This window comes from Phalangium opilio, unplaced genomic scaffold (genome assembly GCF_054372755.1).
Source record: "Phalangium opilio isolate 3A_F unplaced genomic scaffold, DU_Popi_V2 ptg000209l_1, whole genome shotgun sequence".
Classification (NCBI taxonomy): domain Eukaryota; kingdom Metazoa; phylum Arthropoda; class Arachnida; order Opiliones; family Phalangiidae; genus Phalangium; species Phalangium opilio.
The window spans coordinates 22,283,548-22,309,562 of NW_028324217.1; the positions used below are offsets into that span (position 1 = coordinate 22,283,548).

Below are 26,015 nucleotides of genomic sequence, written 5' to 3' on the forward strand. Positions count from 1 at the left end.
CTAAATAAATGTTTCCAAAGTATATTTAAGTGTTTTATTTTATTCGCGACCATGGTGGTTTGATCCATTCGTCTAAGGATATTGTCAAAATCATTGATCTTACTGAAAAATGCATTAGAAGTCTTAATCTTGAAAAATGCGGTGGTTGCATTAAAAACCTTCCGCTCAAAATAGAAACTCTTGTTAGACGATGCTTAATGCATGAAAACATATTTCCCACTCTAACGGAGCACATGTATGACCAAGAGTTCGGCTGGAACCACCATTTAAATCACATAGTTAAAAAGGCTATAAACATCTACACAGATATCAGGCTGAGGAAAATAGCAAAGAATATGAACGAGAAAATGAAAAGAGAGAATATTAGAAAACGACTGACCAAACTGATTTTATTCCAAGGACAATAATAGTATATTTATAATTTGAATTTATTTATTAGTTGGTAACTTGGTACATTACACATTATATACGTACATTTTACATTCAGCGTTCATGATTCCTTAATTCACTCCAAATGTTTGTTTAACTAACTTGTCAAATCACCATCAATTTGTTTAATTAATTCATTATCACTTCCCTCGAATTTGATAGAATACAATACACACGCACAGACACAGTAGCAGACTACGCGGTTGAAAATATATCAAAATAGTTCTTCGGTTTTTTCACAGATGGCGCTGGGTGTATTTGATAAAGTATACTGTTTTTAACGTTGTATATTCACTAATGATAAGGTTAAAGTCTATGGGGACACTTCCATGTTGTGACTCTAGAGGTATATATGTTCCTATCTCTATGTGCTGAAGACTGCTGTGGAGTGTGGACTGGAGTGAACTGTGGTTCTAGAAGTATCATGTCGAGAAAATATCGGAGATTCTACCAGACTTGGACCGCAAAAAGTATCTTTAACAAATTTCAAAAGCAAACTAAATATATCTGTAAAAGTAAACTTTACATGGTGTTCGTACAGCCTCAAATGTTTCCTATTTTACGGATAATGGGTGTCTATTACTGAACGATAATTTTAAATTAACCCAAATCAATAGCGTGAACATTTGGTGAATGCCCCGCCATTTGGAGGCTTTACGTTACTCGTTACATGTCGTACCCCTAACGATGTTAATGAAGTAGAAGGTAATCTGAACGATTTTTTTATACGGAATAGATAGATAACAGAAGGTGGTGGAGTTAGAAGCCAATGCGACAGATTCGGTTCTTGTGGAATGGACGGGAGACTAGGCAGATAAAGGAATAGTGGCCACTAAAATGGTGGATCGGGACTAGAGTAAAATAGTTAACATAGCGAAATAATAATAATTTCCCCCGATTACGGGAAAAAGCGTACGCGATTCAGAAATGGAGGAGCGCGTTTACATCCATGTAAAACCTGTGAACGCGCTCTATTGTATCCAAGCACAGAAAGCCAGACATAGAAACGTCCCTGACAGTACTCTCAATAGCATAACGTTCCCGGCGAATAAACGTTATGGATATAAATGTGATGAACATTAAATAAAAAGGAAGTAGATACCTTTGGTCAAACGGTCGTTTAATTTTTCACTCAAAATGTTTAACAGATATTCTTGGAATTAATTGCAACCAAAAGATAGGAGAAGACAAGTTTCAAATATTTATTCGCTCTCGATTGCCCGTTTGGCAATTTTCAAGCCTGGAGAGAAGCACCCAAAACAAGATGAAGAGGCGTCTCTATTTTTTATTTTAGTAACGTCATTTAATTTAAAATTAATTCTGAAAACGGCGGTTAGTGAAACAAGATTCCTGTCCTTGACAATGCGCACCGTTTCCGTTAATACAATTGAATTCAGAAAGGAGAAATTTAATGGATTCTTACGTAAACAGTTTCGTCAAATTCATTACAAAAGAGGATGAAAGATGGTTTTTGTACAACAAATTTAAAATGTTCATTTTAAGATTAAAAAGAAATTTTACATTGTCTAGCAGCCTTCAAACTCATCTATTCGTTCTTGTGACTTCTACGTTTATGTGCTATCAAATTACCCTTCTGCGTGCTTGCATAGTCACACTGATCACATTTGAAGGGTTTTTCACCACTGTGAATGCGTTGATGATTGATCAAAGCATTCTTCCACGTACTTGCATAGTCACACTGATCACATACGAAGGGTTTTTCACCTCTGTGAATAAGTTGATGTGCGATCAATTGAACCTTCTGCGTGCTTGCATAGTCACACTGATCACATTTGAAGGGTTTTTCACCACTGTGAATACGTTGATGCGCGATCAAAGCATTCTTCCACGTACTTGCATAGTCACACTGATCACATACGAAGGGTTTTTCACCTCTGTGAATGCGGTGATGTGCGATCAATTGAACCTTCTGCGTGCTTGCATAGTCACACTGATCACATTTGAAGGGTTTTTCACCACTGTGAATACGTTGATGCGCGATCAAATTACCCTTCTGCGTGCTTGCATAGTCACACTGATCACATTTGAAGGGTTTTTCACCACTGTGAAAGCGTTGATGATTGATCAAAGCATTCTTCCACGTACTTGCATAGTCACACTGATCACATACGAAGGGTTTTTCACCTCTGTGAATACGTTGATGCGCGATCAAATTACCCTTCTGCGTGCTTGAAAAGTCACACCGATCACATTTGAAGGGTTTTTCTTCGTTACACTTCTTTGTGTGACGTTGTGGACCCTTTTTATATTCAGCAGAATATTTGACCCGAGTTGCACGTTTCTTCCTGAATTTCCCTACAGAAATTTATTAATGAAATATAAAAACGGCACATACGTCATTTACAATATAGTATCAAAAATACAGTAACATTCAAGAGCACTACGAAAACTCATTGTTTTTTATTAAAGTATGAGTAAACGACCTTATAAACAACAAGTTGGGAAACCAAAATAGACCTCTACGAGTCGAGAGGTTGTTCTTAATTAAATATAATTTATATTGATTATTTTTATCGTCAGTAATTTAGCTTAATGTTAGTTTAGTCATTCTAAGAAACGTTATTCTTAAAATCATTTTAAACATAGCTATTGTTGACGTTTGAATTCAAGCGTATGCCTCTAACAATTTTTGGAAATTTAGAGTATATAAGGCGATTGATTCACAGTAAATGAAAAGAAAACCGGCAATTGCGTGAACCTTTGGTGGAAGCCCTGTCATTAGGAGGCTAGACATTTCTCGTAGGTGATCGCCGCGTACATCTTTAACCTAACAACGATAATGGAACTGTGAACGAGTTCCGGATATAGCATATACGTTTGCTCCGATTTGTAAACTGCGAACGCGGTGACAGACACGTCCAGTGTAATACCTCTCTATGACGACATCGTCAAACGGAGAGGTAAAAAGGGGATGAACATAAATTGAATTGAAAAAGAAACTTTGGCTCGAAAGGACGTATTTTCAAATTCAACGGATGTTCGGAGAATCAAATGCTAATTACTGATGCTGCGTGCAGACAAGCTACCATTTTCTTTCGTTCTGGCACCCACTCTCTGTTGTCAAATCTAGTTTTCACTTTATTTCTCTACCTAGAAACAGGCACCCTGAGTACAACTACATCTTCTTCTTCTACTACTTCTGATAGAACGTTGTCTTCGTAAAACTCACCAAATAATTTCCCTAGCCAGATTATTTAACTCAAAGCGAGATAAATGCAGAAGGGCAGCTATTAACTCTCAGATTAAAACACATGCAAGAGGGGTTACTCGAAACGAAACCCTGTCGATATCTAGTTCGACAACTTCTGACAGAATACCATTTTTGTGATTTTCGAGACCGAGAGAGTTGTCGATCGAGCTTACAGAATAGGCACCCTGGTTTTGTTAAGTAAAAATCGTTCCTGATTGATACTCAATGCCCTGGCCTAACCGTCCCCCGAATAAATGTTGCAGGGACGTTAAAGAAATTGGTTTAATCCGCGGACATCTTGAAAAATGGCGGCTAGAAATGTGAAGTTTCTTAGTGTAATTTGTAAATGCACTGATTTTCATCAAATTAATTCCTTGCGTGCTTCCAAAGGAACACTAATCTCATTTGAGGGGTTTTTCTGGTTCGCGTTTTAATGGGACGCTATAAATTTCATCCTTACTAAGTTTGATACTGAATTAATTTAGCCTGGATGAAGAAAAACCTTTAACGGTAGAATTAACGATGTACTCATCACATAAAGTTTGCAAAAAAAAAGGCATTAAATAGGTAGAATTGTGTAGACGCACTTGAAAAGAACAGAATGTCAAGTTGTACGAACAAGCAATGTCGAAGAAAAGTCAAGGCTTTGATCACGTGAATCAGCGTACGCTCCAATAATATAAGCAGTATAACTACACTAAAGTGCGCAACAATATGGCGTCATGCCACTGTTATTTGTTATTAAGTATTTACAACCTCACGATTGAAAATAAGCATCGCTTAGGGGGCTTTCGACTCAAGATTAGTTTTCATCTAAGTTTAAAGCGGAATTACGTCCAAAAGCAGGGAGGCCGTGTTTCCATCATTCGCGTATTTCGGAGGGGGAAATAATATATTCGTTTTGTATTACGAGCAGTTAAAAGAAATACGCGACTAGACTTTATTCCGAGAAGGCGGAAATAGTGGCTTAGAAATATGATATTTCAATCTAGGTACTCAAGACTATTAAAGAATGAAATGACTTACCTGCAATTCCCGAACGAGGCGATGAGGTTTTACCCTCTGGATTCTTTGGAGCGACATCTTCTAATGTCTCCGAGCTGGACACCGAACTATTATGTTGACCTGCAATTGGAACTTCGGGCAAATCGCTTTCCATAGAGACGGGGGTCAATTCTGATAGGTCATTTGGGTTGCGTTCAAGTTGAGGAACACACACTGGCACACTCAATGACTTCGGATCAACACGCTTCAGTTTTGGCAAGCACAGTCTCATAGTTTGATTTTGCTTATTGTAAGTTTTCTTTGCATCTGTCAAGATGATCGTGGATTGGTTATCATCAAGATCGTTTTCACGGGCTTCTTCTAGCGGATCGCTTTCGGCATTTGCATCAAGAGAAAGATCCAAATGTTTTTCGGATTCAACATTCAATTCAGGAACACGAAATTTCTTCGATGTAGTTGAATTATCCTCAGTGTCCCCCTCTGTCGAGAAACTTGGCGATTTACGATAAGAATCGTTAATGGTAAAATTGTTTTCAAGAGGTTCTCGTGGAGAATCGCTCTCCGTGTTCGTGTCAGGAGACATTTCGAATGGGTTTTCAACCTTAATTTTTGGTGAAGGCGCACTATAAGGCAAACTGTCACTGTATTTCAGTTTAAGGACACACGGATTCGTTTTTCGCGTTATAAGCCCCATATTTTCAGTATTTTTCAAGGTAGTTTCAGGGTTTGAATTGCCAACCTCAGAACCAGGTGATTCTTGACTAATATTTTCTTTAGACAGAATGCCTTGGACATTGACAGCTTGGACACTGTGCATCGCAATTGGAAGGGTTAACTCCTGGCCATTATTTCCCAAATCATTTTCAACGGGTTCAGTTTTCACGTATTCATCGTTAGGAAATTGAATTATTCCACTTTTCTCCTATTTTTTAAACAATTAACAATAACTTTCATTCTTAAAGTAATTATCTTTCCAATCGAGTATGAAAGTGAAGAATGTTCCATGGCTGCGTTCAGTAACCGGCATCAAAAACATCGATGGCTAAATGATGACATCGATGTCTTACTGAACGGTTTTTCGCGTCTTTGGGCGTGACGTCATGATGCTCATCGGATGCCCATCAGAAAAATCAGCTGTGATAGGAGGTTTTTTTGATGAGCATCGGATTCATGACGTAATTTTCGTCATTTTGCGCCGCGACAAAAAAATAGTAGGGAACTTCATCCCTATCTTCCGCAATTTTTAATAATGAAGAATTGGCAATATTATATTTATGGATAATAATACCAGAAGTGGTATGATAATACTAAAAAGTAACGTATTATTTCGTTAAAAAAGGATTATGACAGAATTTTAAGAGCTAGGCGTTTTGATTTAATTGATAAATTGAAGTATAATATATTTGTAAATAGTTCAGTTTAACGTTATCATAATATAGTCGCCATTTTGAAAAGCATCGATTACATAAAATTTTCCCGTTCAACAACTTCAACGTCATCATGACGTCAAAAGAACACCGATTTCATTTTCCCAAACATCGATGTTTTTCCTGATGAGTGTTACTGAACGCAGCCCATACCATCAGATCTTTGATTCTACTTTCCAACTCTTTATTGACCCTATTGAGTCTTTCAATTTCGTCTATTTGCTTATTTATCGTTAATGATGTTTTCACTCTCTCTTTTGCCATTTTTGAAATTAAAACATTGCACTAAACAAAATGAGATTCCATTACAAAACAATCTTCGGAGTTTCTTTGGCTAAACGTATTTTAAAGGGGCAAGCGAGAAAAGGGGGAAGATAATGACACAGAAGAAGGGGATCAGCAACAAAGGCCATCGTCGGGTTTCTTTGTTAATAAAGAAACGAAGGACGTGTTGCCAATCCCCTTAGCTTTGTGCCAATCCTGATAGGTGTTTTCACCAATAACCTTAATTAATTAACCCACTTATAGAGTTTGCTTCTATTTTAAGGCACACCTGATTCAACAACTGTCCATTTAAATTTTCTCATATCTCTGTGCTTAATTTCACACTCCTTAAAAACCCCTATGCTTCGAAAAATACCTTGGCTTCCAGTTCCCTAACTCGATCATCTCTAGCTTTCACTTCTTTGATTAGATCATCTTTGCTCAAGTGATCATAGTTACATTCTTCCTCGTAGTCCATTTCCTAAAAACAAAGTTTCAATAACTTAACTCAGTTTGTCTAAAAAAGGGAATATTCCAATAATTTCGCAAATACCTCTTTGATCGCCAACCTTTGAAGATTTACTAAACTCATTTCGGAATTTTGTAACGAGAGTTGGTGAGATTGAAAATCTACCCTAAAATAAAATAATTTTCCAAACTGAAGGGAAATCAAAAACGGACAAGGAAAGTTTCCCCTTACATTGTAGCTTTCGCTATAAAAAGCTAAGAAAAACTTAGCGATGCTTAAATTGTGACACTTTTGTTCAAGACTAGGGATTTTCTCAAGCACATTTTTTGAATACAACTACAACTAGCTTCGTATAAATTATTTATTCTGCTAGCATTTTTATTTTTTAAACAGCAAGAAAGATCTATTTCTTTCCAAGGTATAATAGTTTCAATAGAGCTATTTCAGAGGGGGTAATGGCTACGTCACCAATGCTATTTGCCCATAGAGAAAACTCTCATAAAATGGCCGCCCTACACTCAAAGGCAGGCCCAATTTTCGTAGCAGACGAAATTTTTCCCCCACTGAAATAGCTCTATAGGTTTAGATCCGTTATGCCTGTTTAACATGATCCAAGTTGCATTATATTCATCACTTACCATTTTAAACGTTCCACCATAACACGACATTCTTTAACAAATTCCATCACTTTTTGTACAGTTATCCTGCTATGATAAAATACGTAACATTTTAATAATAATAAAAAGTATGGCCATAAACAAAGATTTAGTGTTAAAAAGGGCGTTTCCCCTCAGTTTAATATACATTCTTACCAGGCAAGGCTTATATCAACGTTGTTTTGGTTTCACAGTTACTCACACTGTTCTGTTTTTGGGGTTAAAAATGAGAAAAAACTTCAACTTTTATAAAGAGCTTTTCTTGTATATAGATACTCTTTTTAATAATCAAAAAATACATTAAAGCCTTTAAAGGAGGAGCCGTTACCGTAACAAAGAAATTCACAACAAAGTACAAACGCCAAAAAAAGAGAACGTCTAGCAGACAGCTTTTTCCTAAACAATCAGTCTGGGAAATAAGGATATTTTTTAAACTAGTCCATGGGAGTACAGGGTGGGAATGGGAAATAAGGATTTTTTAAAACTGGACATTGGGCCTGCCACCCCCTGGTCTGGAATAAATAAACTGGTCTATGACCATTGACCAGGACGCGTCGTCTGCTAAAAACGTCTGGACTCTGGTTACCCTTGAATTTTATTAGTGGGCAAGTGGATCACTGACCCCCCTCCGACTTAATTTTAAAAATGGTCCAGGCAATTTTTAAACTGGTCATTCGCCATATGCCACCGCCTTATTTCCCACGCTGCTTGGGACCAGTGACCCCCCCCCCCTAGTGTCCGAAATAATAAACTGGTCTCCGGACTGGCCCCCAGTCCCCCACCTTTGTTCTTAATTAATAAACTGGTCCCGAGGACCAGTAACCCTCACTTTGAATTTTAAAACTAGTCCAAGCTATTAGTAAACTGGTTTTGAACCAGAGGAAGTGTGCTGAAGAGTGAAGACTGCTGTGGAGTGTGGACTGGAGTGCAGTCTGGGAAATAAGGATATTTTTTAAACTAGTCCTTGGGACCAGTGACCCCCCTAGGGTCCGAAATAATAAACTGGTCTCCGGAGTGGTCCCAGGCTTTGTTCTCTTATAGATTTGCAATTAATAAACTGGTCCCGAGGACCAGTAAGCCCCACTTTTTGAATTAAAAAACTAGTCCAAGCAATTAATAAACTGGTTTTTGGACCAGAGGAAGTGTGCTATTTCCCAGACTGCTGGAGTGAACTGTGGTTCTAGAAGTGTCATGTCGAGAAAATATCGGAGATTCTACAAGACTTGGACCGCAAAAAGTATCTATAACAATTTTCAAAAGCAAACTAAATATATCTGTAAAAGTAAACTTTACATGGTGTTCGTACAGCCTCATGCATTGAAAAGGCGTTAGATAAGTGGCAATAAGTCGCAAGATGACTTGGTCCAATTAGCTAGCTGAACTTTTTTTTTTATTACTGAACGATAATTTTAAATCAACCCAAATCAATAGCGTGAACATTTGGTGAATGTCCCGCCATTTGGAGGCTTTACGTTACTCGTTAGTCGTTTACATGTCGTACCCCTGACGATGTTAATGAAGTAGAAGGTAATCTGAAACATTTTTTATACGGAATAGATAGATAACAGAAGGTGGTGGAGTTAGAAGCCAATGCGACAGATTCGGTTCTTGTGGAATGGACGGGAGATTAGGCAGATAAAGGAATAGTGGCCACTAAAAGGGTGGATCGGTACTCAAGTAAAATAGTTAACATAGTGAAATCAAAAACGGATTTATGGGATAAGAACGTCGGATCATAGCTTTAGCCTCTAGTACCATCCTCGCATACTTTATTGAGAAACTTCGTCTGCTTATATTTTGACTCCACCCACAAATTCGATCTCTAGAAGTAGCTATATACAGAATTTGTGGGTGGAGTCAAAATATAAGCAGACGAAGTTTCTCAATAAAGTATGCGAGGATGGGGAGTGAATTCGCTAACTCCGACGTTCTTATCCCATAAATCCGTTTTTGGTGAAATACAATTTCCCCCGATTACGGGAAAAAGCGTACGCGGTTCAGAAATGGGGAGCGCGTTTACATCCATGTAAAACCTGTGAACGCGCTCTATTGTAACCAAGCACAGAAAGCCAGACACAGAAACGTCCCTGACAGTACCTCTCAATAGCATAACGTTCCCGACCGCAGTGTACCGGCGAATAAACGTTATGGATATAAATGTGATGAACATTAAATAAAAGGAAGTACATACCTTTGGTCAAACGGTCGTTTAATTTTTCAGTCAGAATGTTTAACAGATATTCTTGGAATTAATTGCAACCAAAAGATAGGAGAAGACAAGTTACAAATATTTATTCGCTCTCGATTGCCCGTTTGGCAATTTTCTAGCCTGGAGAGAAGCACCCAAAACAAGATGAAGAGGCGTCCCTTTATTTTTTTATTTTAGTAACGTCATTTAATTTAAAATTAATTCTGAAAACGGCGGTTAGTGAAACAAGATTCCTGTCCTTGACAATGCGCACCGTTTCCGTTAATACAATTCAGAAAGGAGAAATTTAATGGATTCTTACGTAAACAGTTTCGTCAAATTCATTATAAAAGAGGATGAAAGATGCTTTTTGCACAACAAATTTAAAATGTTCATTTTAAGTTTAAAAAGAAATTTTACATTGTCTAGCAGCCTTCAAATCCATCTATTCATTCTTGTGCCTTCTACGTTGATGTGCTATCAAAGAACTCTTCCGCGTACATGCATAGTCACACTGATCACATTTGAAGGGTTTTTTGCCACTGTGAATATGTTGATGCGCGATCAAATTACCCTTCTGCGTGCTTGAAAACTCACATTGATCACATTTGAAGGGTTTATCACCACTGTGAATGCGTTGATGCGCGATCAAAGTATCCTTCCGCGTGCTTGCAAAGTCACACTGATTACATCTGAAGGATTTATCACCACTGTGAATGCGTTGATGCGCTATCAAATTACCCTTCTGCGTGCTTGAAAAGTCACACTGATCACATTTGAAGGGTTTATCACCACTGTGAATGCGTTGATGTGCGATCAAACTAATCTTCAGTGTACCTTTATAGTCACAACGAGTACATTTGAAGGGTTTTTCGCCGCTATGAATGCGTTGATGCACGATCAAATTACCCTTCCGCGTGCTTGCATATTCACACTGATTACATCTGAAGGGTTTTTCACCACTGTGAACGAGTTGATGTCTGATCAAATTTCTCTTATACTTGTGTGCATAGTCACACTGATCACATTTGTGCTTTTCTTCGTTACCCTTTCTAACGTGACGTTGCATATCCCTTTTATATTCAGTAGAACACTTTAACCGAAGTTTCTTCTTGAATTTACCTATAGAATGTATATAAAAGAAATATAAAAACGACTAAATTTATAATTTAGCCTAGTATCGAAAATACAGTAACATTCAAGTGAACTTCACTAAATAGGTAATGCTGAGGCCTCTACGAAAACTCAGTGTTAAACAAAAGAAACAGTGCTGATGAGTAAACGAGCATATCAACAAAAAGGGGATGAAGATTAACTTAAATGGCGAAGAGAAACCTTGGCTCGAAACCAGAGAGAGTGGTAACTTATCGAAAGGGTTAAACTCGGTTAAACTGGTCCATAAGTTATCGCTTGCTTTATAACTAAAGACCGTGAAATTTTAACTTGACCACCTTGTTTTTAATAGCACGAGGGGAATTCGCGAAACATCCGCCGCTTTTCGTTCAAGGTTTGATGACACCTATGACTAATCACCTATTTAGATATCGCGCTCTCATAGACGGCACGAGGTTGACTACAACCCTTTAGACGAAAGTTATCTAGTGCTGTGCGAGTACTCGATAAGAGATTTTCTGAGACTCGAAAAAGTTTCGAGTATCAAACCAAGGCTCGATAAATACTCGAACCTGCTTTTGGAAGGCCTTCAACTCTGAAAATGGGATGCAGCAGCTATAAAATTCTACTAGAAAGTCACGCTTATTGGTTGACAGACGCGAGTTAGTGCTCATTGAGTAGTTTAGATCATAATACTAGTGTAATGTAGTAGGGTAGTAGCTCCTAGTTGGTTCAATAGTGGAAGTAAAAGTAATAAAATACAGTTAAAGGCAAGTTGACTATTTTTTTTTATTTAATTATTTTTTTGAAGTTCAGCTTAGTAATTTTCGTTTGGGAGTTGCGCGAAGTATAACAATGGCTAGAAGTGACTTCAGTGAGGAATGAGAATCCGAAGAAGATACTAATGAGGAATTAAGTTTGTTAAATTTAAAGGGCAGAAGACTAATACCATCTGGGAATTGTTTGAAGTATATCTGTCGATGATCAAAATTACACTATGAGAGCGATAAATTAGCAGAAAGTGTGTAAAAATACTAGAAAATCAATTCCCAATTACTCGATAAATACTCGAAACAAATTTTCCAACTACTCGATACTCGATTCGAGTACTCGAGACTCGGCTCGATACTCGATAAGGGAAAATTTCAATACTCGAGACTCGACTCGAAACCAAAAATTCAAGGCTCGCACAGCCCTAAAGTTATCACTTGAAATAACTCGCTTAAAAAGTTAGAGAATTGCCCCCATTGTTTCTATTTTTTTTTTTTTTTTAAGTTTTCAAATTCTATGTAACGATGCTTTAATAGTGGTTAAAGCTCAGATGTTACGGATCCAGAATAGTATGTTCTTACCAGTCTATAGAAGAACTCAATCAAACCAGTTTTAAAACTTCCCAATAGTATTACCGATAAAACCAGGCAGCTCGGTCAAATTCGGAAAAAATAAACATAAACAAAGAAACAACTTTCGAAAATATATTTAGATTAAAATTTGATCACTGAAACGGTCCTCAGACAATATACAGAATGCAAACGTATCCCAATGAAAGCATGATAAAATATACGCGACAATATGAACAAACAGTAAAATTCAGCCATTAAACCTCTATACGTGATAAACGTACTAAATACTGAAAACACAACAAGCCTGATTTCAACGGTAAAGTCAGGGTTAGCGAAAATTTTCCTGTCTCTGTTGAAACCATCTAGTACCTGGAGCTGATGACGAAGACTCAGGGCTCCCAGCGCTTAGTGCACAAAAAATAATAGGTATTATAGGTCTAAAAGGCTAAAATTATAGGATATTTATAGGTCCAGGAGTTTTACAGGAAGTATATTATATATTCGAGAGTAGACTACAACTTTTAAACAGATTTATAAAAATATGATCATTATTTAAATTACTTGGGACTACGAAATTTTCAGATTAAAATTCCATGACTTTCACAGGTTTTGTCAGTCTTTTATTACGATTTTCCTTCACATGTTTAGGCCCAACTGTCATTATTCTAAATAACTAAACTAGAGCGTTTAAATCGCCTTCTTGAATGTATAACTTAAAACCTAACTTCAACATATCCAAAATATAGGTATAATAGGATAAATTCACGAATTATAGGTTTTTATAGGACCATCTTAGAATTATAGGTATTTATAGGTATTATAGGTACTCTGGGAGCCCTGCGAAGTTAAAGTAATTAAAGACGCAAATGACGATACAGGACATTTAGCAAGTACTACATCAAAACTGAAGAAACTTCCCACAATTTATGTGCTAATGAGACCTCCGAGGGGACTGATAACGAAAATGGAAATCGCTCGAAAGAAAACACCTCAAACGTTTGGAAACAAGTTTGGAACAATTCGAAAAACGTATCCAAAATTTATTATGGCTTATTTTAGCATCGTCTTTGTGAATTTTATTACATTTAATATAAAATTAGTTCTGAAAATGGTGCTTTTACAACTGGGTATAGTGCACCAAGAGTCTTGTCTCTGAAAATGAGCGGCGCTTCCGTTAATACAATTTATAATGGAGAAATTTAATGGACAGTTACATACACAGTGTCGGCCCATTCATTACACAAAACGATGAAATATGGTTATTGTCCTACACATTTAAAATGTAAATCCATCTATTCATTCATGTGACATCTACGTTTATGTACTATCAAATGACACTTCTGTCTGCATATATATATAGTCCCACCGATCACTATTGAGGCGTTTTTCACCATTGTATCATCAAATTACTCATACGATTACTGGCATATTCGCACTAATCTAATTCTGTGGGTTTTTCACCACTGTGAATAAATTGATGTCTGATCAAATGAACCTTCTGCGTGCTTGCATAGTCACACCGATCACATTTGAAGGGTTTTTCGCCGCTATGAATGCGTTGATGCGCGATCAAATTACCCTTCTGCGTGCTTGAAAAGTCACACTGATCACATTTGAAGGGTTTTTCACCTCTGTGAATGTGTTGATGTACTGTCAAACCGCACTTTCGCGTACTTGCAAAGTCACACTGATCACATTTGAAGGGTTTTTCACCTCTGTGAATGCGTTGATGCGCGATCAAATTACCCTTCTGCGTGCTTGAAAAGTCGCACTGATCACACACGAAGGGTTTTTCACCTCTGTGAATGCGTTGATGATTTATCAAAGCATTCTTCCACGTACTTGCATAGTCACACTGATCACATACGAAGGGTTTTTCACCTCTGTGAATGCGTTGATGTTGGATCAAATTACCCTTCCGCGTACTTGCATAGTCACACCGATCACATTTGAAGCGTTTTTCTTCGTTACCCTTCTTAATGTGACGTTGTGGACCCCTTTTATATTCAGCAGAATATTTGGTCCGAGTTGAACGTTTCTTCCTGAATTTCCCTACAGAAATTTATTAATGAAATATAAAAACGACACATACGTCATTTACAATATAGTATCAAAAATACAGTAACATTCAAGACCAATACGAAAAATCATTGTTTTTTTAAAGTATGAGTAAACGACCTTATAAACAACAAGTTGGGAAACCAAAATAGACCTCTACGAGTCGAGACGTTGTGCTTAATTAAATATAATTTATATTGATTATTTTTAACGTCAGTAATTTAGCTTAATATTAGTTTAGTCATTCTAAGAAACGTAATTCCTAAAATCATTTTAAACATAGCTATTGTTGACGTTTGAATTCAAGCGTATGCCTCTTTAACAATTTTTGGAAATTTAGGGTATATAAAGCGATTGAATCACAGTAATTGAAAAGAAAACGGGCAATTGCGTGAACGCGGTGACAGACACGTCCAGTGTAATACCTCTCCGTGACGACAGACACGTCCAGTGTAATACCTCTCCGTGACGACAGACACGTCCAGTGTAATACCTCTCCGTGACGACATCGTCAAACGGAGAGGTAAAAAGGGGATGAACATAAATTGAATTGAGAAACCTTGGCTCGAAAGGACGTATTTTCAAATTCAACGGATGTTCGGAGAATCAAATGCTAGCTGATGCTGCGTGCAGACAAGCTACCATTTTCTTTCGTTCTGGCACCCACTCTCTGTTGTCACATCTAGTTTTCACTTTGTTTCTCTACCTAGCAAAAGGCACCCTGAGTGCAACTCGATCTTCTTCTTCTACTTCTGATAGAACGTTGTCTTCATAAAACTCACCGAATAATTTCCCTAGCCAGATTATTTAACTCAAAGCGAGATAAATGTAGATGGGCAGCTATTTACTCTCAGATTAAAACTCATGCAAGAGGGGTTACCGGAAACGAAACCCTGTCGATATCTAGTTCGACAACTTGTCGATACTCGACAACTTCTGACAGAATACCATTTTTGTGATTTTCGAGACCGAGAGAGATGTCGATCGACAACTCTCTTTCGAAGCTTACAGAATAGGCACCCTGGTGTTGTTAAGTAAAAGTCGTACATAATTGATACTCAATGCCCGGCCTTACCGTTCGCGCATAAATGTTGCAGGGACTTTAAAGAAATTGGTTTAATCTGTGGACATCTTGAAAAATGGCGGCTAGAAATGTGAAGTTTCTTAGTGTAATTTGTAAATGCGTTGATTTTCATCAAATTAATTTCTTGCGTGCTTCCAAGGGAACACTAATCTCATTTGACGGGTTTTACTGGTTCGCGTTTTAATGGGACGTTATAAATTTCATCCTTACTAAGTTTGATACTGAATTAATTAAGCCTGGATGAAGAAAAAACCTTTCACGGTAGAATTAACGATGTACTCATCACATAAAGTTTGCAAAAAAAGGCATTAAATACGTAGAATCGTGTAGACGCACTTGAAAAGAACAGAATGCCAAGTTGTACGAACCACTGAGCAGTTAAAAGAAATACGCGACTAGACTTTATATCGAGAATGCGGAAATAGTGGCTTAGAAATATGATATCTCAATCTAGGTACTCAAGACTATTAAAGAATGAAATGACTTACCTGCAATTTCCGAACGAGGCGATGAGGTTTTACCCTCTGGATTCTTTGGAGCGACATCTTCTAATGTCTCCGAGCTGGACACCGAACTATTATGTTGACCTGCAATTGGAACTTCGGGCAAATCGCTTTCCATAGAGACGGGGGTCAATTCTGATAGGTCATTTGGGTTGCGTTCAAGTTGAGGAACACACACTGGCACACTCAATGACTTCGGATCAACACGCTTCAGTTTTGGCAAGCACAGTCTCATAGTTTGATTTTGCTTATTGTAAGTTTTCTTTGCATCTGTCAAGATGATCGTGGATTGGTTATCATCAAGATCGTTTTCACGGGCTTCTTCTAGCGGATCGCTTTCGGCATTTGCATCAAGAGAAAGATCCAAATGTTTTTCGGATTCAACATTCAATTCAGGAACACGAAATTTCTTCGATGTAGTTGAATTATCCTCAGTGTCCCCCTCTGTCGAGAAACTTGGCGATTTACGATAAGAATCGTTAATGGTAAAATTGTTTTCAAGAGGTTCTCGTGGAGAATCGCTCTCCGTGTTCGTGTCAGGAGACATTTCGAATGGGTTTTCAACCTTAATTTTTGGTGAAGGCGCACTTTGAGGCAAACTGTCACTGTATTTCAGTTTAAGGACACACGGATTCGTTTTTCGCGTTATAAGCCCCATATTTTCAGTATTTTTCAAGGTAGTTTCAGGGTTTGAATTGCCAACCTCAGAACCAGGTGATTCTTGACTAATATTTTCTTTAGACAGAATGCCTTGGACATTGACGGCTTGGACACTGTGCATCGCAATTGGAAGGGTTAACTCCTGGCCATTATTTCCCAAATCATTTTCAACGGGTTCAGTTTTCACGTATTCATCGTTAGGAAATTGAATTATTCCACTTTTCTCCTATTTTTTAAACAATTAACAATAACTTTCATTCTTAAAGTAATTATCTTTCCAATCGAGTATGAAAGTGAAGAATGTTCCATGGCTGCGTTCAGTAACCGGCATCAAAAACATCGATGTTTTTCCTGATGAGTGTTACTGAACGCAGCCCATACCATCAGATCTTTGATTCTACTTTCCAACTCTTTATTGACCCTATTGAGTCTTTCAATTTCGTCTATTTGCTTATTTATCGTTAATGATGTTTTCACTCTCTCTTTTGCCATTTTTGAAATTAAAACATTACACTAAACAAAATGAGATTCCATTACAAAACAATCTTCGGAGTTTCTTTGGCTAAACGTATTTTAAAGGGGCAAGCAAGAAAAAGCGGAAGATAATGACACGCAAGAAGGGGATCAGCAACAAAGGCCATCGTCGGGTTTCTTTGTTAATAAATAAAACGAAGGACGTGTTGCCAATCCCCTTAGCTTTGTGCCAATCCTGACAGGTGTTTTCACCAATAACCTTAATTAATTAACCCACTCATAGAGTTTGGTTCTAATTTAAGGGACACCTGATTCAACAACTGTCCATTTAAATTTTCTCATATCTCTGTACTTAATTTCACACTGCTAAAAACCACCTATGCTTTGAAAATACCTTGGCTTCCAGATTCCTAATTCGATCATCTTTAGCTTTTAGTTCATTGATCAGTTCATCTTTGCTCAAGTGATCATAGTTACATTCTTCCTCGTAGTCCATTTCCTAAAAACAAAGTTTTCGTCATCTTCAGTTTGTCTTAAACGGGCAACATTCCAATAATTTCACAAAATACCTCTTTGATCGCCACCTTTTGAAGATTTACTAAACTCATTTCGGAATTTTGTAACGAGAGTTGGTGAGATTGTAAATCTACCCTGTTTTTGGGGTTAAAAAAGAGAAAAAGCTTCAAGTTTTATTAAGAGCTTTTCTTGTATATAGGTACTCTTTTTAATAATCAATAAAAATACACTAAAGCCTTTAAAGGAGGAACCGTTACCGTAACAAAGGAATTCACTTTTTTTTTTTTTTTTTTTTTTTTTTTGGAGGTTTCAATGCGAAGCGGGCTCTTACGTCCTCGGCAAGGATGCGATTATTCAGGTTTCAGTATGTGAATAATCAGGGAAGGAAATGAGGTTTACTTGGGAGGTGACGGAAGGGGTGTGAAGGAATTCACTTATCACTACAAAGTACAAACGCCAAAAAAAAGGGAACGTCTAGCAGACAGCTTTTCCTAACCGCCGTCAATCAGTCTGGGAAATAAGGATTTTTTTTAAACTAGTCCTTGGGAGTACAGTTTGGGATTTTTTAAAACTGGACACTGGGCCAGCCACCCCCCCCTGGTCTGGAATAAATAAACTGATCCATGACCATTGACCAGAACGCGTCGTCTGCTAAAATAAAGAAGTGGATAATTGAAATAGTTGAGATAATATCTGGACTCTGGTTACCCAGTTACACATGAATTTTATTAGTGGTCAAGTACACCACTGACCCCCCCTCCGATTTAGTTTTTAAACGGGTCCTGGCATTTTTTAAACTGGTCCTGGCAATTTTTAAACTGGTCCTGGCAATTTTTAAACTGGTCCTGGCATTTTTCAAACTGGTCCTGGCATTTTTTAATCTGGTCCTGGCAATTTTTAAACTGGTCCTGGCATTTTTTAAACTGGTCCTGGCATTTTTTAAACTGGTCCTGGCAATTTTTAAACTGGTCCTGGCAATTTTTAAACTGGTCCTGGCAATTTTTAAACTGGTCCTGGCAATTTTTAAACTGGTCCTGGCAATTTTTAAACTGGTCCTGGCAATTTTTAAACTGGTCCTGACAATTTTTAAACTGGTCCTGACAATTTTTAAACTGGTCCTGACAATTTTTAAACTGGTCCTGGCAATTTTTAAACTGGTCCTGGCAATTTTTAAACTGGTCCTGGCATTTTTTAAACTGGTCCTGGCAATTTTTAAACTGGTCCTGGCAATTTTTAAACTGGTCCTGACAATTTTTAAACTGGTCCTGATAATTTTTAAACTGGTCCTGACAATTTTTAAACTGGTCCTGGCAATTTTTAAACTGGTCCTGGCAATTTTTAAACTGGTCCTGGCATTTTTTAAACTGGTCCTGGCAATTTTTAAACTGGTCCTGGCAATTTTTAAACTGGTCCTGGCAATTTTTAAACTGGTCATTCGCCCTATGCCACCGCCTTACTTACCACGCTGCTTGGTACCAGTGACCCCCCCCCCTAGTGTCCGAGATAATAAACTGGTTTCCGGACTGGCCCCCACCTTTGTTCTTAGATAATAAACTGGTCCTGAGGACCAGTAACCCTCACTTCTTGAATTTTAAAACTAGTCCAAGCAATTAATAAACTGGTTTTGAACAAGAGGAAGTGTGCTGAAGACTACTGTCACTGCTGTGGAGTGAACTGTGGTTCTCTAGAAGTATCATGTCGAGAAAATATCGGAGATTCTGCCAGACTTGGACCGCAAAAACTATCTATAACAATTTTCAAAAGCGAGGGGTGGGCGTGATAAACATTCGAAGGTCTATAGGATGTGCAACTCGCTGTACTAAAAATAGTCTGGAGGATAGCTGAAATAATCATGCACTTTTTCATGAAAGCATGAAACTTGGTATAAAGTTAGTTTGAAGTATATTTAAGGCTCTTTCAGACGATCCAACTTTTTGGCTCAGCTTGACGGGTCAACTCGAGTTGAATCAAGTAGTTGGATCGTGTGAATAGACGCTGGATGAGTTGAGTCACGTGGGTGTAACAACGGACAGACAGACAGACAGACAGACAGACACACAGACACGGCCGTTACAGAACGTCTCCTGGACTACGTCACACGGAGAGGTAAAAAAAAAGTACCGGGCTATAGCCCACTCGATCACGCGCTCAACGAAGCAAGCTGCTCGCATTAAAGGCAACACTAGTAGGCGGGACGTTGCTTTGCTTCTTGGCGCCGAGGGAAGTACGCTGAAAAGGAGACTTCCCACCTGTGTGTTGGTTTCTCTTCAAGTAAACAATATATTTAAATTGTTAAAAATGTAGTAGTATTATCTTATAATGAAGATTATACATTGGCATCCTCCACTACTGTTTCTTAATAGTTTTCATTTAGAATTCTTTTCAATATTTAGTTATGGTCAATGGTTTTGAATATTTATTGCGATCACGTGCAAAGGGTTTGCCTGGAAAAGTCACACTGATCACATTAGAAGGGTTTTTCTCTACTGTGAACGCGTTGATGGGTCTGATAAAATTACTCACGCAGCTCACCTAAAATCACAATGATCAAATACGAAGTTTTTCAACACCGTGAATTCCTTGATGTGTGATCAATAAGCACATCCACGCGCCAATGTTGTCACTGATCACATTTGGATGGTTTTTCTCCACAGTGAATGCGTTGGTGTCTGATTAAACTAATTTTGTAAGTGCTAGCATATCCACACTGAACACATTTGAATGGCTTATCTCCACTGTGAGTGAGTTGATGTGCGATCAAATGGTTCTTCTGCGTGCAGGCATAATCACACTGGTCACATTTGAATGGTTTTTCCCCAGTGTGAATGCGTTGATGTGTGACCAAGTGGCTTTTTTGCGTGCAGACATAATCACACTGATCACATTTGAAGGGTTTTTCACTACTGTGAATGCGTTGATGTGTGATCAAATTATTCTTCTGAGTGCTGGCATAAGCACACTGATCACATTTTAAGAGTTTTTCACTACTATGAATGCGTTGATGTGTGATCAAAGCACTCTTCCGCCTACAATTATATTCACACTGATCACATTTGAATGGTTTTTCTCCAGTGTGAATGCGTTGATGTTTGATCAAATTACTCTTCAGTGTACATTTATATCCACACTGATCACATTTGATTGGTTTTTCCCCAGTGTGAAGGCGTTGATGTGTGATCAAAGCACTCTTCTGCGTAGATTTATATTCACACTGATCACATTTGAATGGTTTTTCTCCAGTGTGAATGCGTTGATGTGTGATCAAACCACTCTTCTGCGTACATTTATATTCACACTGATCACATTGGAATGGTTTTTCCGGACTGTGAATAAGTTGATGTGTGATCAAAAGGTTTTTCTTGTTGCTGGAATAGTCGAACTCATCACATTTGAAGATCTCTTCAACGTTCCTCTTTCGCATTTGAAGTTCTTGATCATTCTTAGAATATTCGCATCGAGTTGTAAACAGTTCATTCTTGGACTTTTCTACAGAAAGAAAAAACCCATCAATATATGCCTAAGTTTAAATCGAAGTCAGCACAAAAAGCGGAACCCTCTTTTAATTTGTGTCCCCTGTGTCTCCTTGATACAAATTTCTCAGATGATATAAAGTTCGGTTTGTTTTCAAAATCAAAAAGGTTACGAATGTAACGGATTCACTTCATTTCAGTAAACTTGAAGAAGTTTAGTTATCACGAAAATGATAGTTGCAGGGAGCCCAGCCAAAAATGTAAATTTCTTCTTTCCTGAATTATAGGATTTCATAGGAAATAAAACGTGTTTTTATAGGAAAGCATAGGACAATAAATGCTCATATATAATATTCCTTTGGTTAAGACTATGTAGGAAAATCTCAAAAAATTGCAAAATTTGATTTTACTTTGAACAGAGAAACTTAGGTAAATAAAATTTAATAAATAAAAAATCCTGAGCAAGGGAAGGGAGTTCAGCAAGTTCGGTGTCTGTTCAAATGGGATCTCGATAACTGAGCTGAATACTGATAAAGTTGATGCAAAACTATACGAAAACCTCGAAAAATTTAGGATATTATATGATAATATAGGTCAAGTGCAAAAAAATAGAATTTTGTTGGAATTATAGGACCCCTGGGTTCCCTGTAGTTTGGACGCTGGTCAGTGTTATTTAATATTTTCCCATTCCAATAGCCCTAAATGGAGTTAATTAAATTTAATAAATAATTGTAACCTCCCGTAATAATTAAGGGACCTCCTGGGTTTCCACTCCAGGGGTGTACGGTTACATAGAGGATTAACACACAGCGTTACCTCTGACCTTTCCCCGTACTATATAAGCATCGTCTGCTTATGACATTAAGTCAGTTCTCCTTTACTACTAAGATGTAGTAGTCGCTCGAGTGAAGGGCTTTGCCCTAGGATTGGACTTCATCCTTATTATCAGTAATTATTATAAGTTCTTTATTTGTATAATGCAAGTGGCATTTAATTATTGTTTAATTAGTTAGTTTAATAAAGTATGATTGAACCTAAGGAACAAGTGTAGTTTATTCTTAGTATTAGCCAAGGCTTTTATGGCCACGTGGGGCGACTTTATAAATATCGCAAGAGTGGTTACAATATTAATAACAGTGGTCAATAAGATTAATATTTATATTTATTAAGAAAATTAAAACGCGTTGAACAATACATTTAAATAAATCTCCTTACAAAGTTTTAAATTACTGAGTGTTGTTTTGGATGTTGATGTGTGATGAAACTAATCTTCTTGTACTGGCATAGTCACACTGATCACATTAGAAAGGTTTTTCGGCATTGTGAATGCGTTGGTGTTTGTACAAACCATACTTCCGAGTGCTGGCATAGTCACACTGATCGCATTTGAATGGTTTTTCACCACTGTGAATGCGATCATGGGTGATCAAATTACTCTTCTTACTGCTGGAAAAGTCACATTTGAATGGTTTTTCACAACTGTGAATGCGTTCATGTCTGGTCAAATCATCCTTTCGCTTACTTGCATAGTCACACTGATCTCATACGAAGGGTTTTTCACAACTATGAATGCGTTGATGTGCGCTCAACCTACACTTCAGCCTACATTTATAATCACACTGATCACATTTGAATGATTTTTCACAACTGTGAATGCGTTCATGTCTGGTCAAATCATCCTTTCGCTTACTTGCATAGTCACACTGATCACATTTGAATGGTTTTTCACAACTGTGAATGCGTTGATGTGCGCTCAACCTACTCTTCTGCTTGCATTTATATTCACACATATCACATTTGAAGGGTTTTTCCCGACTGTGAGTGAGTTGATGTGTGATCAAAAGACTATTCTCTTTGGTGGAAAAGTCACACTCGTCACATTTGAAAATCTTTTAAACGTTATTCTTTCGCATTTGACATTCTTGATCATTTTTAGGATATTCGCATCGAGTTGAAAGTTCATTCTTGGATTTTTCTACAGAAAGAAAATTAACCCATCAATAAAAGTTAAAATCGAAGTTAGCACAAAAAGCTGAACCCTCTGTTAATCTGTGTCTCCTTGATAAAAAAGTTTTAGCGCATTTTTATTCAAGTCATTTCAGTAAACCAGGACCCCCAGCCGAATTTCGAAAATATTTATAGGAATTATAGGTATTTCTTCATGAAAATATAGGAATTATAGGTATTTTTTTCAAGAAAATATAGGAATTATGGGTATTTTTTCATGAAAATATAGGAATTATAGGTATTTTTTCATGAAAATATAGGAATTATAGGTATTTTTTTCATGAAAATATAGGAATTATAGGTATTTTTTTCATGAAAATATAGGAATTATAGGTATTTTTTCATGAAAATATAGGAATTATAGGTATTTTTTCATGAAAATATAGGAATTATAGGTATTTTTTCATGAAAATATAGGAATTATAGGTATTTTTTCATGAAAATATAGGAATTATAGGTATTTTTTTCATGAAAATATAGGAATTATAGGTATTTTTTCATGAAAATATAGGAATTATAGGTATTTTTTCATGAAAATATAGGAATTATAGGTATTTTTTTCATGAAAATATAGGAATTATAGGTATTTTTTTCATGAAAATATAGGAATTATAGGTATTTTTTTCATGAAAATATAGGAATTATAGGTATTTTTTTCATGAAAATATAGGAATATTAGGTATTTTTTCATGAAAATATAGGAATATTAGGTATTTTTTCATGACAAGCTCTCAGCAACAAGTGAGAAATTTGTGGAACATGTCTTATGAACTTATGGTATCAATGTGCGACACATGATTCGATAGGCTAGGTATTCACACTTTTAAAGAATAAAATTACTTACCAATTTTCGAACTAGCAGACGAATAGTTTGCCGCGCAAGGTTCAAGGGCATCTAAATTGGACACTGAAGTATCGTTTTTCAGTTCAAGCGGTATATCCAGTAAGTCGCTTTCAAGACAAACCGGGGTCATTTCCGGTAAATCGTAGATCGGTTCAATATTTCCATTTTCATGAAACTTATTTTTAGATTCCTGTGCTTCTAGTTTTTCAAACAAAGATTCTACAATTGAATCGATCTCCATATTTCTTTCAAAGGATAATTCCAAATGTTTTTTGACATCGACATTCAGTTGAGGAACTCGCACTTTCTTGGACTGCGATGTAATATCCCGATTTTCTCGCTTTGTCATAGACCTTTTAGTCAGGGGAGAGTTGTTAATTTTTCGGTGTTACTTGGCGGAATTAGCCAAGTTTGATTTTATAAGTGAAATATGTTAAAAACATGATAAGCTATCGATTTAGACTTGTCTTCAAAATTTCATCAGCTGAAATTAATTAGTTTTAACTCTTTCAATTAAACGAAAAATTCACTTTTTTGTTGCTGGAACTTTGTGAATTCAAGAGCTCTGTGTTTAAGTTTGGAATATTTTTCACCTTTTTTTATTTTGCACACAATACGAACAACCTTCCACGCCTATCTTAAAATTATATTTCAGCTAATCAAACAACTAATATGATACATTATACATTAACTAAACTGAAATTAAGTGAATAACTATCTCATTAAATGTTTAATAATCCAAAGAATGAAAAAATAGTTCAAAAACACCAAAAATGCTTAATAATACCCCCGAGTAAAATCCCTTAAAATCTCGAGTAAATTCTTTCTATTCATACCGTCCACGTGCACTACTTGGAATCCACACGATACCTTTCTGCATTGTAAAGGCTGGTTTTCAAAGTCGCGTGTCGAGGGTAAAATCCCGCCTTAAGAATGTGGATTCAAGGGGTCATGTACTCGATATCTCGGTTGAACAAAATGACGGGAATTGATTCAGTCTTAGAAGGAATGTATTATCTCAGTGCAGGCAACGATTCAGAGTATCTGACCTCTCGGTGAGTGGGTTTAGAAAATTTTCCATACAGTGTTCACAGCTTTTACAAACAACACATCTTTCCATATTCTAGCTAGCTTCTCACCTCGAAAGGTAGTTGACTCTTAGGTTAACGTGCAAAAGAAAAATGTATATGTCAAAATTAGAAACGATTTAATACAATGGCTAGTGCTAAAGAAAAAGATCATGAACTTATGTCAATATGTACGGTCTGTAACGGGAAACGTGATGATGCATTTTCAGAGGCTACATCAAAATCTCTGGCTACAATTAAGAACTTTTCATCAAGGTGGTATGCTCTCGGAAAACACGGTGATTCGTTCAGCCGCATTCAAACAACTGTATTTGATGATAAAAACCCAATTTTTTATCATCGTAAATGCTACAAATCCTTTTGCAATCAAACAAACATTCTGAATTATGAAAAGCTGCAGGAAAGTGTCTTGAGTACTTCAAGTTCCAAAACGAGAGGTAGGCCAAAACGTAAAGAACCTTCAGAGAGCACCATGAGAGAAAACAAAAGAGTACGGGTTTCATTCAATGATAAACTATGCGTTTTTTGCCAACATGACGATGGTTCGAAAACATTCAAAGTCTGTACCCCTGATATGGGTAATAAATTCATTTTAATCAAAACCCATTCGAAAAGAGAAGAAGTACGCGCCAGGTTAGCTTATTTGGTGGAGGATAAAGACGCATTTGCCCAAAACATGCGCTACCACAGGAATTGCCTTCGCCACGAAACAAAAAATGTAGAACTGCAGGTCAAAAAGTCTTCCGAAGTTATACCTGATATGCAACTAGAAAGATCTATCTGTGATTTGGAAATAGTTAACATAGTTAAGCATTGTCTGACACCAACTGACACTTGCCAAAGGCCAGAAACGGATATGAACACTCTGAATATAAAATACAAAACCCTACTCAACGAGAAAAGTGTTCCACATTTACCCGAAGATATCTTCAAGAAACATATCAAGGCACTTTTAAAGAAAAACATTTCTGATATAGAGTTTTTTAAAAGGGGTCGATATTCTCAAAAGGTATTTCGTACCAAGACCAGAGATCTGATCCTAGAAGAATATTTTGAACAACAAAATATTGCCGATGAGATGGGGTGCTTTTTGGAGACGGCTAAGGCGGCTAGACGGGAAATCAGTGAAATGACAGAATGGAAATTTGAAGGATCTTTCTCTGACTTTAAATTTCCAAAAAAACTCACACAACTTATGGAATGGAT

General features: G+C 37.0%; 4 protein-coding genes across 4 annotated transcripts in view; all 4 read right to left on the reverse strand.

Annotated features, from left to right (window-relative positions):
- LOC149621289 (uncharacterized) overlaps window positions 1-26,015 on the reverse strand; it is a 115,325-nt gene that overhangs the window by 46,914 nt on the left and 42,396 nt on the right. The window lies entirely within an intron of this gene.
- Window positions 1,529-7,754, reverse strand: LOC149621293 (uncharacterized). Its single transcript, XM_089855259.1, has 7 exons — window positions 7,618-7,754; window positions 7,444-7,512; window positions 6,890-6,971; window positions 6,713-6,817; window positions 6,226-6,357; window positions 4,667-5,567; window positions 1,529-2,745 (listed from the first exon to the last, which is right to left on the reverse strand). Exons 2-7 carry the CDS (start codon window positions 7,488-7,490, stop codon window positions 1,976-1,978), a joined length of 2,037 nt encoding a protein of 678 aa, XP_089711385.1. The 5' UTR covers window positions 7,491-7,512; window positions 7,618-7,754; the 3' UTR covers window positions 1,529-1,975.
- Window positions 9,729-19,097, reverse strand: LOC149621294 (uncharacterized). The gene is made up of 7 exons (XM_089854745.1): window positions 19,020-19,097; window positions 18,862-18,941; window positions 17,454-17,535; window positions 17,279-17,383; window positions 16,792-16,923; window positions 15,736-16,636; window positions 9,729-10,771 (listed from the first exon to the last, which is right to left on the reverse strand). The coding sequence occupies exons 1-7, from the start codon at window positions 19,095-19,097 to the stop codon at window positions 10,095-10,097; spliced, it is 2,055 nt and encodes a 684-aa protein (XP_089710871.1). The 3' UTR covers window positions 9,729-10,094.
- On the reverse strand, window positions 19,715-20,991 carry LOC149621295 (uncharacterized). The gene is made up of 2 exons (XM_089855164.1): window positions 19,933-20,991; window positions 19,715-19,844 (listed from the first exon to the last, which is right to left on the reverse strand). Exon 1 carries the CDS (start codon window positions 20,819-20,821, stop codon window positions 20,021-20,023), a length of 801 nt encoding a protein of 266 aa, XP_089711290.1. The 5' UTR covers window positions 20,822-20,991; the 3' UTR covers window positions 19,715-19,844; window positions 19,933-20,020.